General features: G+C 35.8%; 1 protein-coding gene across 4 annotated transcripts; it reads right to left on the reverse strand.

The window, feature by feature from the left end:
* Positions 1-64: 64 nt before the first annotated feature.
* edaradd (EDAR-associated death domain) lies at positions 65-10,050 on the reverse strand. 4 transcript variants are annotated; one of them, XM_081393756.1, is made up of 6 exons: positions 9,738-10,050; positions 5,706-5,764; positions 5,146-5,197; positions 4,003-4,073; positions 3,553-3,604; positions 65-2,273 (listed from the first exon to the last, which is right to left on the reverse strand). In XM_081393756.1, the coding sequence occupies exons 1-6, from the start codon at positions 9,793-9,795 to the stop codon at positions 1,897-1,899; spliced, it is 669 nt and encodes a 222-aa protein (XP_081249882.1). In that variant the 5' UTR covers positions 9,796-10,050; the 3' UTR covers positions 65-1,896. The 4 variants fall into 4 exon arrangements, with proteins under 4 accessions (XP_081249882.1, XP_081249883.1, XP_081249884.1 ...); XM_081393757.1 differs by having other exon boundaries at positions 4,625-5,197; positions 9,738-10,027; XM_081393758.1 differs by lacking the exon at positions 9,738-10,050 and adding an exon at positions 6,087-6,141 and having other exon boundaries at positions 4,625-5,197.
* Between the last annotated feature and the right edge of the window lie 2,119 nt (positions 10,051-12,169).

Consider the following 12,169-nt stretch of genomic DNA (forward strand, 5'->3'; position numbering starts at 1 on the left):
TTGAAAATTTGAAAAAATAAGAGAAAGAGAAAAAAAAAACACCAAACAAGTCCACTTCTTACATCTATTAAAAACCACAAAATAAAGTGGCATGTTTTTATTAACCATGTGCCTACCATATTTACAAAGGCACAATTATCTTAAAATACTTTAATAAAGTTTATCATGAACAACACATGGCTAATTTATTTTAATGGTTACTTCAGATCTGATTATGTCACACTGTTATGCCGGATGCTTTAAATATAAACTTTTAAAAAAAGATCCTATAAGGATATGAAAAATGGATGCAGTACAGCAGTAAAACATCTACAGTTATTTGTTTAGTTTTTCACCACTTCTGACATCAACTATGCCAATAGTTCATAATGTATTGTTGATGAAAAAAACATTCTGTACCTACTGACAAACAATTTTAACAAATATTTAGATACCGTGCATATAAATGTTTTATTTTTTTACAGAGAACGTCTGATGCACACAAACAGATGTGGCTTTACAATTCATACACAGGAAATTAAAAGCTAGGTAGAGTACAGAGCACAAAACCAAACACTTTTTAAAGAAGACAAAAATAATCTGGTTTAGAAGAGGTAATGTTGTCAAAACCTACCCTATTACCTGCATTGTGATTGATATTTGACCATGAATTCTGAAACCGCAACCAGCTGCATTTTTTTAAACTATTTTCGATAACCAAATTTAAAACAGCTCAGACAGTTTGAAGTTCCATCAACTTCCAGATCCACGGTTCTCTGCAGTTATACTGCTATTTTACGGCTCCTTTCTCTGAGACATACTAAATCTTTCTTAAAGACTCCTAATAATAGGGCGAAAAATAATTTAAGTGCCATTTATACCAACCGTGATACTAAATTCAAGTGCTCAGTAAGCAGTGCAATGGGAATTTGAATATATATCAAAATGTTTTATGATACTTAAATCTAAATTTTGAATCTTTAACTGGCTACTTCACAAACCCTCCCTACAGAATGAGTCTCATTCATAGAACACGAGCAGAACGAATTTTAGTGTACCATAAATAGTCAGTAAAACTTTTCTTACATCTTGCATTTAATTCAACAAATGGTTTACAGACAAAGGCCAATAATCAAAGCACACCATCCTGTACCATATACCTGTAGCTAGAACTATATTTAATTAAATAAATCCCAAGGTTAAACATTTTTTTACCTCATCAAATCTCGTCTTTTATGTTGTTTTACTTTTTACAGACTTGAATCAACTGCAAAATAGCTGTAATTTGTATGTGATTTGATGAGCTACCTCTAACCTCATAATTTCCTGGGATATAAATGCCTTATTGCAATAGGAACTTATAGAAAGCTGAACTACAGCTGAAATGAAGGAGATTCAGTTTTTGTGTCCTGACCAGCCACTCATTTGTGAATGATTCATAGGCCATTACGAGAATGCAGGCAAGACTAAAGGTGAGAAACCATCTCAAATGACTCAACATCACAAATGTTTCAAAGGACACTTCATAAAACCACCACCAGTGGCACAACACACAGATGGCTGTTTGTATTAAAAATAAATTAAACAGTGTATGACAGATAATTTCCAGACATGTTGTCACACCTGAGTGGTCTTTCCATTTCCTCCTTAAGTGCTGAGGCGCCACTGCTCATATTGTTGATCACCCTTCAGTCGCATAGCTAATATCTGTATTTCAAAGATGTGAACCAATCTGTGAAACTTGGAGAGATGAAATCAGCCAAAAGTTCAAAATAAACTAAGTCCAGTGTACAACCTTGTAAACACTGTCTTTGTACCACCACTGTTCAGTAGTGTGTGTTCTGACCTGCTGTCCATGAATTTCAGATTCTACGAACACGTTTCATTCATTAAGGTCCAGTTATTATTAAGTCCCAGCTAATGGGCCTTCTGCCAGCGCGAGGGCCAGTCGTTCTCCAACCACCTCTGGAGCAATCGTAGCACATCGATGCGCTGGTAAAGCTGGCAAAGTTCGGTGAGCTCCGTGACAGGTTTCTGGTTGTAGCGCAGGAGGAACTCTTGAGTGGGACTCTGGTAAGTGGCACCGTGTGTGCGCTGCTCTAGAAGCGTGAGCTCGTCGTAGCTCATCCCCCAGCGGCTTGCAAAGTTCTTCCAGTTTTTGACAGTGCAGTGAGTTGGATCCAGCTTCAGCCTTAGGGTGTACAGAAGGTCTTCGTCGTTCATCAGGTCACTGATTTTGGGTGGAGGGGCAGAACACAAACACTCCTTACAGGACTTATGTTCTTTACTAAAGTCTAGAGAGTGGGGAAACAAAAGCAGACATTATGGGATATATCCAAATTTTTAATCCAACAGTAACAATACTTATACCTACATTAGTTAACATGAACTACAATGAACAATATTTCTACTGCATTTATTAAAATGAGAGAATGCTTATTTACTTATTTATTAACATTAATTAATGCACTGTGAACTAACATGAACATACAATGAACTATATTTTTACATACAATAACAATAAAAAAAAACTGCTTTTAAAAAATATATTTCTCACTGTTACTTGAGTGCATGCATTTACTAACGTTACCAAATGAGACCTGTTGTAAAGTGTTACCATTATATATAATATCTAAAATAATCTTTAAATATTTTTGATGCACGATTTCAGTTCAGTAAAGTATTTCTACAGAATTCTAAATTCATTGTTGAAACTTTAGTGTGAATGTGTACTACACAGGAAAGCAACGTACATTGTAACAATACCATATCAGCAGATTTTAGAGATTTTTTTTATTTATTAATCAGCTAATTGTTCATGCTCATTTGCTTGAATCAATTTAGATTTACCTTTGCCATCATCTAATGCTCACTTAAAGCTAATCTTTAAAGTCCCCCTGTAGTCAATAATTTGATCCCTTAAAACTCATCTTTAATCACCAAAATTACATATTTAAACGTTTTTTTTTTTCAAACTTCTTGCCTTAAAATAACTTGAATTTAACTCTACACACTAGCCTCATTAAGTATATGCGGTTCTATGAAAATGCAAATTAGCCGCCCCCGCCTCCACTCACTCACACCAGCTCAGAGATCTACTCGTTGATGATCACATGTTGACGTGATTGGTTAAAATGTAGTTTGTGACATCAGAAACAACAGCGATTTCAAAATGTCTTTGTTTCACTGCAGTTTTAAGGAGAAAATACTCAGCAATTATGCTGACTTACATGATTTGTCTTAAAGCACATTAAAACATTACATAGAAATATAAACAACATTAAAAGCTTGATTTTCACCACAAGGGGGACTTTAAAAGGTACACTATGTAAATTTTGCGGAAGAACATGGTAGCCGGCATGGTAGGTGTACCGTAGTGATTCAGGATAAGATAAAAACATGGTTTGGAATATAGATTCATGTTGTACTTGCTCATTAAGTACATTTTGAACAACAACAAAAAAGGTACATACTGTACTTTTAAACAATAATTTCTTAAACACTTAATTTTACACTGTATATGTTGTGATCACTTGTAGCATATAAAACTAATATTCTACCATCGATACATACCTGATGAAACAGAAGCCGATGGAATCAGTTCTGAACCGTCATTTTCCACAGGCTGGGTGATAAAGAATAGATGTTAAGGCTTATGTATAAAAAGAAGGCTCTATTATCACACTTAGCACAAATACATTCAAATAAGGGGTATAGAACAAGTGAACCCACACCCCTAAAGAAAACTCAACTGAAACAAGAAGTAGGGGGAACAACCGCACAGTCCCCAGAAGTGGAATAAAATGTAGCCTTTGGCATTTACACAAAAACCACATTTCTTACACAGCCCACATCATACAACTGCTCAAGAATCAGCACACCACACAATGTGTAGTTTGCATCTATAAATAAGGATGTTGTCAGAAATGAGTATGTGACTTCCGCAAATAATGATAGAAAGTGATCAGACCCAACTATATGCAAATAAATGATCTCAGGCAACTAAAAGATCACATGACTCACCTGTCGTATTCGGCCCACCGCTGACGTCAGATAACCAGGAGGAAGAGAGCTGAGCTGTAGGGTTACAGGATCTGTAGAGAATCAGAAGGCACATTTCTATGAATAAATCTGCTGATCTTTTATTAAAGGTCCCGTTCTTCGGGATCCCATGTTTCAAACTTTAGTTAGTGTGTAATGTTGTTGTTAGAGTATAAATAATATCTGTAAAATTATAAAGCTCAAAGTTCAATGCCAAGCAAGATATTTTATTTAACAGAAGTTGACTACATCGAACGGCCCGTTTGGACTACATCCCTCTACTTCCTTCTTTATATGACGTCATTAAAACCGTTTTTTGACTAACCTCCGCCCACAGAAATGCTCCCTCAACTCCACCGAAATTCGTTTATGTACTTGCGCACTTCTAATTACTTACTGTGTTTACTCAGCTCTTACGGTGATTTTCTGAAGTAAAACTGACGCTTCATCTTTTGTGTGATGTACAATAAACTTTATTAAACTCATCAGTATATGTTTGATCATCATTCGGACAGCAGACATGTAGGCTATTAATAAATAATGGATACATACAAGCAGATGACAAATACGTTATAATAACCGTAATTAAACTACTAAACTATACCTGTTTCATCTCTATACAGCAATCTGACTCTGTAGGCATTATTGTCCGACTCGAAATGAACGCCGTTACTGAGATTTTCTGATATTATCATCATTCCGTGAGATGAAATTGTCCTGAGAGACTGAGTGGAGCTCATGAAGCTCCGCCCCCTGTGTCGTCCAGCAGCAGCTCATTTGCATTTAAAGGGCACACACTAAAACAGCTCGTTTTTCTGAGCCCCAAATAATGACAATTTAAACATGCTGTAAAAAATGATCTGTTAGGTATTTTGAGCTGAAACTTCACATACACACTCAGGGGACATCAGAGACTTATTTTACATCTTGTGAAAAGGGGCATAATACGGGACCTTTAACAATTAAAAGTTCCAATTGAACATGATTACATGGAAAGTGTGGAGGCTCATTAAAAGGTCACCATTCTCAATAACTGAGATCAGCAGAATTGATTCAATAAGCAGACATGAAATAAACATTCAGTGTATGACAGAAACAGAAACGATATAAATAAACAATAAATACCTCTGATACCTTGTGGATCAGTGACCTGAACAGGGTAATTTGACCTTAGAGACTGAAACACAGAAAAAAGAAAAGAAAACATCAGCAAAGACCTTAGAGGTAAACAATACACCTTTGTTTCACTTTCTACATGTTGGGACACATTTGAAGAGAGGAGGTGCGTACAGTGAAGGGGGGGGGGGGGGGGAATTAAACTTTCAGATGTGTGGATAAATGAGCAGAGAACATGCTAGAACAAACCTCTGAGGGCGTCACACAACAAGGTAAGAGTGTGGGTTTTAAACCTGCTCCTCCCATCCAATGCTACTTTGATATCATGTATGAAAATCATGTCTAACCTACATAATCAGTGGCATTTGATCACAATATGAAAGACGACAATGTTTACAACTCATGCAGTCTGTCATAACAAACCAAAACTAAACACCACATATGATTCAACTGATGTGTCAGTGCAGTGGGTATTACCCAACGTCATCAATCCATAACACTCCACCCAAATTTTCTAGAGTAAAGTAAGACATTTACTTTACTTTAAAAATAAAACAATAAAAACATACCATCTCTGTAATGAAGGTGCTGGGGTCAGTGTCCTCCACCGGTTCAGAAGCCACTCTCCCTACAAAAATCCCAAAGGTCAAACACCACATCACATCAACATTGGAGCATCAATGTTGCATGTTAGACTGCATCACACTGAACAACAACATAATTTCCATTTGTCAATATAAATATACAGAATTTGTACTTATATATAAAAATATTTGGCACAAGTTGAGGATATGCAAGAACAAAATGTGACCAGTGAGAAACAAACAGAGAAACAAATCCACACATTGAGTTCCAAAATCATCAGTTAAATATCTAATTTTCAAAGACGAAAAGAACCTGTTATTGTTTTGTCGCAAAAAAAAGGCACCTTCGCTATACAAGTTACTTGCCGGATTCCAAAAAGTCGAGCAGCAGCAGATCACAAACACTTCTCAGAAGCTGTATGACAATTACGGAACCAACAAACAGCCTAAAGAAACAGGATTGCTAGTAAAAATGAGTAAGTGACTGTGAGAGGAAGGAAGTGTGAGAGACGCGTGTGAGTTTGTGAAAGCCTCTGTGCGTGTGCAATTCAGTGGCAGATTCAAACACAGCTCTCTGCTTTCATGGCACAGGGGCAATGATGCCAGTCAATGTTATCGCCCCAATTTGCTGTGCCAAAACAACGCTGAGCTTTAATGCTAGAATCAAAGTAAAGAGTTAAAGTCGTCATGAAATAAAATTCAACCTACATATTATATAAAAGTATTTTATTGATCCTATTGTGAACGATTTATCCATGCAGGCTATTTTTACTCTTTTTTTAACCTGTGCAATGACAGTTTCCTCTGGTGACATGCAGGAATTCCCTAATCATTTGGTCTGGATAAGCCCCTCCCCTTTCTTGAGGCCCGGCTTAGCCCCCGCTGCGATGATCTTGATCTGAAGGATTATTATTAGGCTACTTTTATTATTAAATTAATATTACAATTAATTTGCCCAGCAATAATTTCATAGCGCATCACTACACATAAAAACAAAAACAAAAAAAACACCTTATTTAACACAACATATAATATAGTGATATCTCTGCGCCCAAGTAGCAGTGCTTCGCCTGTGCTTCCCCCTAATATAGTCCCAAGTCAATATCTGCCTAGGAAATCGCCTAGTGTTAATCTGCATCGCTATTTGTACTTGTTGTGAATACGCAGGCCACAAGAAGTAATTAGGTGTTTTTTTTTTTATATCACTTTTACTCAGGACATGCTAGCTGGCAACAAAGGATTCCATTCATTATGCTAAGCTAAGCTAGAGCCGACCCTGTCAAACTAAAACAATGCATGCACTGAGACAAAAATGCATTTGCCCACCTATCTCAATGTAGGAAAGAAGGTGAATAAGCCCTATTTCAAAAAAACGGTGGAGTGTTCCTTTAAGAAAATAAATTAAGACTGTTATCAGAACATTTTGAAGTAGATTTTATGTTTCACTTTTTATATAAAGTGAATAATTCATAAAGTGAATAATTGGCTGGGGTTCAGACTTATTTTTTAAAATGGAAATATTTCCAATAATATGAATTCTTTAGCAACAATTGCTTGCAATTGAGCAATTGTTAAGAAGTGCCTCAGACTTGCAGTTTGAACAGATTCAGTATTCCTTAAAATAAAGAAAAACAGTGAAATGCAAACCATAATTTTGTGCAAACCTGCAATAATTAAATGTTAAATACCATAAATATACTTTATGTATTTAATCTCACTTTATTAACCAGTGTATTTGCTGCTGACCTTTGACGATCCAATTCAACCATAATAATCAGCAAAAATTACTTTAGAATATCATTTGGGTTTAATTTTTTTGTTTATATTGCTGAATTAAGTTTTGAATTTTCTTCTCATGCATCCTGTTCTTCTGCGATCTAGAATGAAAGGTTTGTTTGAGCTGCGCCCTCTACTGTACAGGCGTGCTTTGCATTTTCTTTCAGCCTGAGGCTTATTCATTTCACTTTTGACGTGAAAGGGTTTTTATATATTTTTTGTTCTTAAAAAACAAAAACAAACAAACAAGCAAGCCCAGGTGAGAAAAAGTAATATAAACCATTACTTTTCATTTTTTAGGAAGTAACGCATTACTTTTAAAAGTAACCCCACTGTATGATGCTGCCCCTGAAGTGATGACAGCACTGGGTCAATAATAGGCACTTGGAATAGTCCAAGTTCCTGCAAAATAAGTATATAAAGCATTTTTTTACTTCTATCATTCGTCTCTTTTTCAAGATAAAACATAATAAAATTTAACTTCCATTATACAGTTATGCTAAAGGGACAGTAGAGACTTCAGACAGAAAAATCTGCCTGTCTGTTTCCTAAGGCCGGTGAGGGAAAAGATTGATCACGTTGACTGGTTATAAGTTATAACCCCAGTCTCGCCTACACCAGACAGCTTAACCACAGTTGTACCACACAACGTGCGTTCATGACCACTGTCGCTGCTTCACACGAAAGGCAGGCAAGCACAATTCAGAGGAATAAAGCGGTTCCTAAAAACGGTCCTTGAAAACTTGAGTATGATATATAAAGGGTATTTTCTAAGAAATCCCATCAGCTGAAACAGGATGTTGGCTGTCTGAACTGAAACACACTTTTAATGCAATGATGGTGACGGCTGAAAGTACATGCAGGGAAAAAACAAGAAACAAACTCTGATGTAAGCAACAAACCGGAAAGTGCCTAGCACCTTGAGCTGATGTTATCTCTGGAAAGATTTTCACTTCTTCTGCCCCACTACCAAAAATACCCAACACTAATGAAAAAAAAAAAAAGCTTATGCAAAATTATTTGATGTCAGTATGTGCTACAAATGTTTTACTCATTCACAATCCAGTGTGTTTCATTCTTCACAGCTGTGGAGAGATAAACTAAAACTCATGGACAGATCTATCTACAGGTGCCACATTTAGCCCCAGTCAGTACTACAGGCGAATCCAAACCTGTGCAGCCTGCATCTATTCATGAGTGTTTCTGCTCAGCCAGGGAATGCAGAGAGCGTGTAGCTGCTTGCTCGGGATGCACTTGAACAGATAAAATGTAAACCACATCATAATATAATCCTGCAGGGCAAAACCCTCTGCACAGATCTTCTTCTGCATGGCCACCCATACACTAGCAGAAGCAACACAAACAAATCCTGCAGTATAAACCCGGCCACCTCTACATACAAAGAAGAAAAGCCTTTAAAAATCGAAACAGCAAGTTTTAGTAACTCAAACAAATAAATGAAAATTAAACACGGCATTCGTAGCCTATAGCTGAAGTCACACCATATAGACTACAGCTGTAGCAAGATAGTCAACCTGAGTTGCGCTTGATGCATCCTTACATACATATACATATATATATATATATATACATATGTATGTATGTATATGTGTGTGTGTGTGTGTGTATATATGTATATCATATACATATACACATTCACACACACATATACATACATACATACATACATACATACATACATATATATGTATATATACATGTATGTATGTATGTATATATATATATACACACACACATAGATGCATATATATACATATATACACATATATACAATACATACATATTATATACATACATATTATATACATACATATTATATACATATATATACACATACATATATATACATACACACACACACACACACACACACACACACATATATATATATATATACACACACACATATACATATGTATACATATATATATATATATATATATATATATATATATATATATATATATATATATATATATATATATATATATACATATACAAATATTTATCCTAACTGCAAATGCATCTGTCTACTTATGTTTACAAAGCAACTAAAGACCTTAGTTCATATAGTATTCATCGTTTGCTACTGCATTAATTAGAAAAACTGAAACCAAGTAGCCTACTTAAAGACCGAGAAAAAACTTTGCCACTCCGGTATAAAGCACATTTTCTCCAGGAACAAAGAAAGTTTAGTAAAGATCACGCAGATTTACTTACCAAATGGCTCGCTAAACGCCTTCAAACTCGTCATGTTCACTGCGATTGTTTCAAACATAGGAAAAGTTCGCTGATGACCTTTACACGATAACTGGATGAAAATGTTTCGGGACAACTCCGGTGTTTCCTTCACCTGTGAGCGAGTTGCGCGTGCTGTCCTGGCAGATAGAGTCTACACAAAAACCTTCAAACTACCTGAGCCAACTTTTCTTGCACAGCATAACAGACATCTAGGTGTAATGACGCGAGCTATGGGAGAGGAGAGCGCTCGAGAATCTCTCTCCCACTCTAGGAAATTGCGTAGTAGATGCGCGAGAATTTACGCCATAGATAACGCCATATACTTTCTCACCTCTGCCTCTGACTACTAAACGTGAAATGTCCCATAGAAAAGGTCATGAGTTTAATGATTTAATCCCAGGGAACACAATGTTCTTGCTTCGTATAAAAGTACCTGCACAATGTAAAAAATAGATAAGGTCGTGAGTTCAATGATTCACAGGGAACACAGTGTACAGGCTACTTGCTTTGTATGAACAATGAAATGCACCATCAAGTAAAAATAAAATGTTTTCTTTGCAAAGTGACTTCTCAAACATATCGCCCAAACTTTCAAAAATAATTTAGTTAACTGGGCTAATTTGTGAATAAACTTTATTTTTTAACTTGATTTGGGAAGGAAATAAAAAATTATCAATAGGAGGCTATAGGCTACATCTTAAAGCGAACACACTTACCTAAACAAAATGCAGCTTCTCTCAGTTATGACAGTTAAGCCTACTATTTACATTTTATTACTACCTTACATTTGTCTGTGTCAATTTAAAGTCGTTGTGTGGTCTATAGGACTATTGCTAACTTGCTGTAGGCTATTACTAAAAATAACCCCTAACCCAGTTGCCTATGTGTAATACAGTGGTTGGAAAAAACTGCCTTAAAAATAGGCTACTAGTTTCAGTTTGTGTGTGTACTTTTTCAATTATAGGCCTACTTGTGAGGGACAAATGTTCTCACTTATATAGTTAAATATTTAATGGACATCTATGCAATATCTTCACTAATATAGTGAAAAAAAAACATCTCTCTGTGTGTGTGTGGTTCAGGTAAACCTAAATCTTTTTTGGTCCCCATGAGCTTAGGCCTATAAATCATACGAAAGTAGGTATTTTGAAAATGTAAAAATGCAGAAAGTTTTCTGTGATTGGTAGGTTTAGGAGTAGGGTTATAATATACCGTTTGTACAGTATAAAAAATCATTATGCCTGAGGGAATGTCCCCATAAAACATGAAAACGCAAAGTGTGTGTGTGCGCGCGCGCGCGCGTCTTTGTATTTCAGAATGTCACCACTGTGTGTCGCTATAAGCCCATGGTAAATAAAAAAACAAAAAACACATTATTTGCCTCATAATAATAATAATTTCTGCTAAGAATGACAGAGGGAATTGTTTTGCCGAGCTCTTGGTTGATTATGGTATTATCTGCAAGGATAACATTTTAACAGAGTACTGCAGAGAACAAACAGGTTTGATAAGCTTTGATTAATCAATCAGAGTGATTTATTTCAACTAAATTAAATTAAACGTAGGGTTTTAGAGAAGTGCACATGCTAAGGTCACCCATGTTGCATGTTATTTTTTAATTTGTATTTACATTCACATTTGGTGCTTAATTCAAATGAAAACGTGTGGCAGGAGAATAGTGTTCTATTTACAGAATAGTGACAGAAAGGAATAGTGTTCTTCACATGAAGAATAGTGACAGAGCGCAATAGTGTTCCATTTACAGATAGTGACAGATCACAGACGTGTTCTTACATGTAGAATAACGCAAAGCCTAATCGCATTCAACTTACAGAATAGCAAAGCAAAATATTATAGAATAATGACAGAGCACGATAGTGTTTTGCATTTAGAATAGAGCACACTAGAGTTCTATATACAGAATAGTGACAAAGCAAGATCATAATTTGTGCTTAAAGAGCATCTCCGCAATAATGAGTAAACAATAATTCCCTGATTCTCCAAGCTCATTTATGACACAGTTTGGTTATTCCATCTCTTTCCTCCCCTCATCCTCTATAAATGTTAATGTTGGCTTCACTTCATTGAGGTGAAGTATTAGATGTATCCATGTAGAAAGAGGACATTAATACACTTCTTGGAAAGCATCAACCAGAATAATTAGCTGCTCGCTATGAAGCCTACTAAATGCTCCATTGTTTCAAATGGCAGGCCATTGTGTGATGTACAGCCATGCAATGGCCTGTTTTCATTCTTGAAATGGTCCGTTAAACAGCAGTGGGTTTGAGAAGAGGGACAACCTAAATGAAAAGCAAGTGGCTAGGTTACTGTTAATTATGTGCTAATCAAAGTTAGCACTTCATCTGCAGGGCTAATTACTGAAAAATGAACATATCTCCAATCATTTCTTA

The sequence above is a fragment of the Scardinius erythrophthalmus genome (genome assembly GCF_964197995.2).
Source record: "Scardinius erythrophthalmus genome assembly, chromosome: 19".
In the NCBI taxonomy this organism is placed as follows: Eukaryota; Metazoa; Chordata; class Actinopteri; order Cypriniformes; family Leuciscidae; genus Scardinius; species Scardinius erythrophthalmus.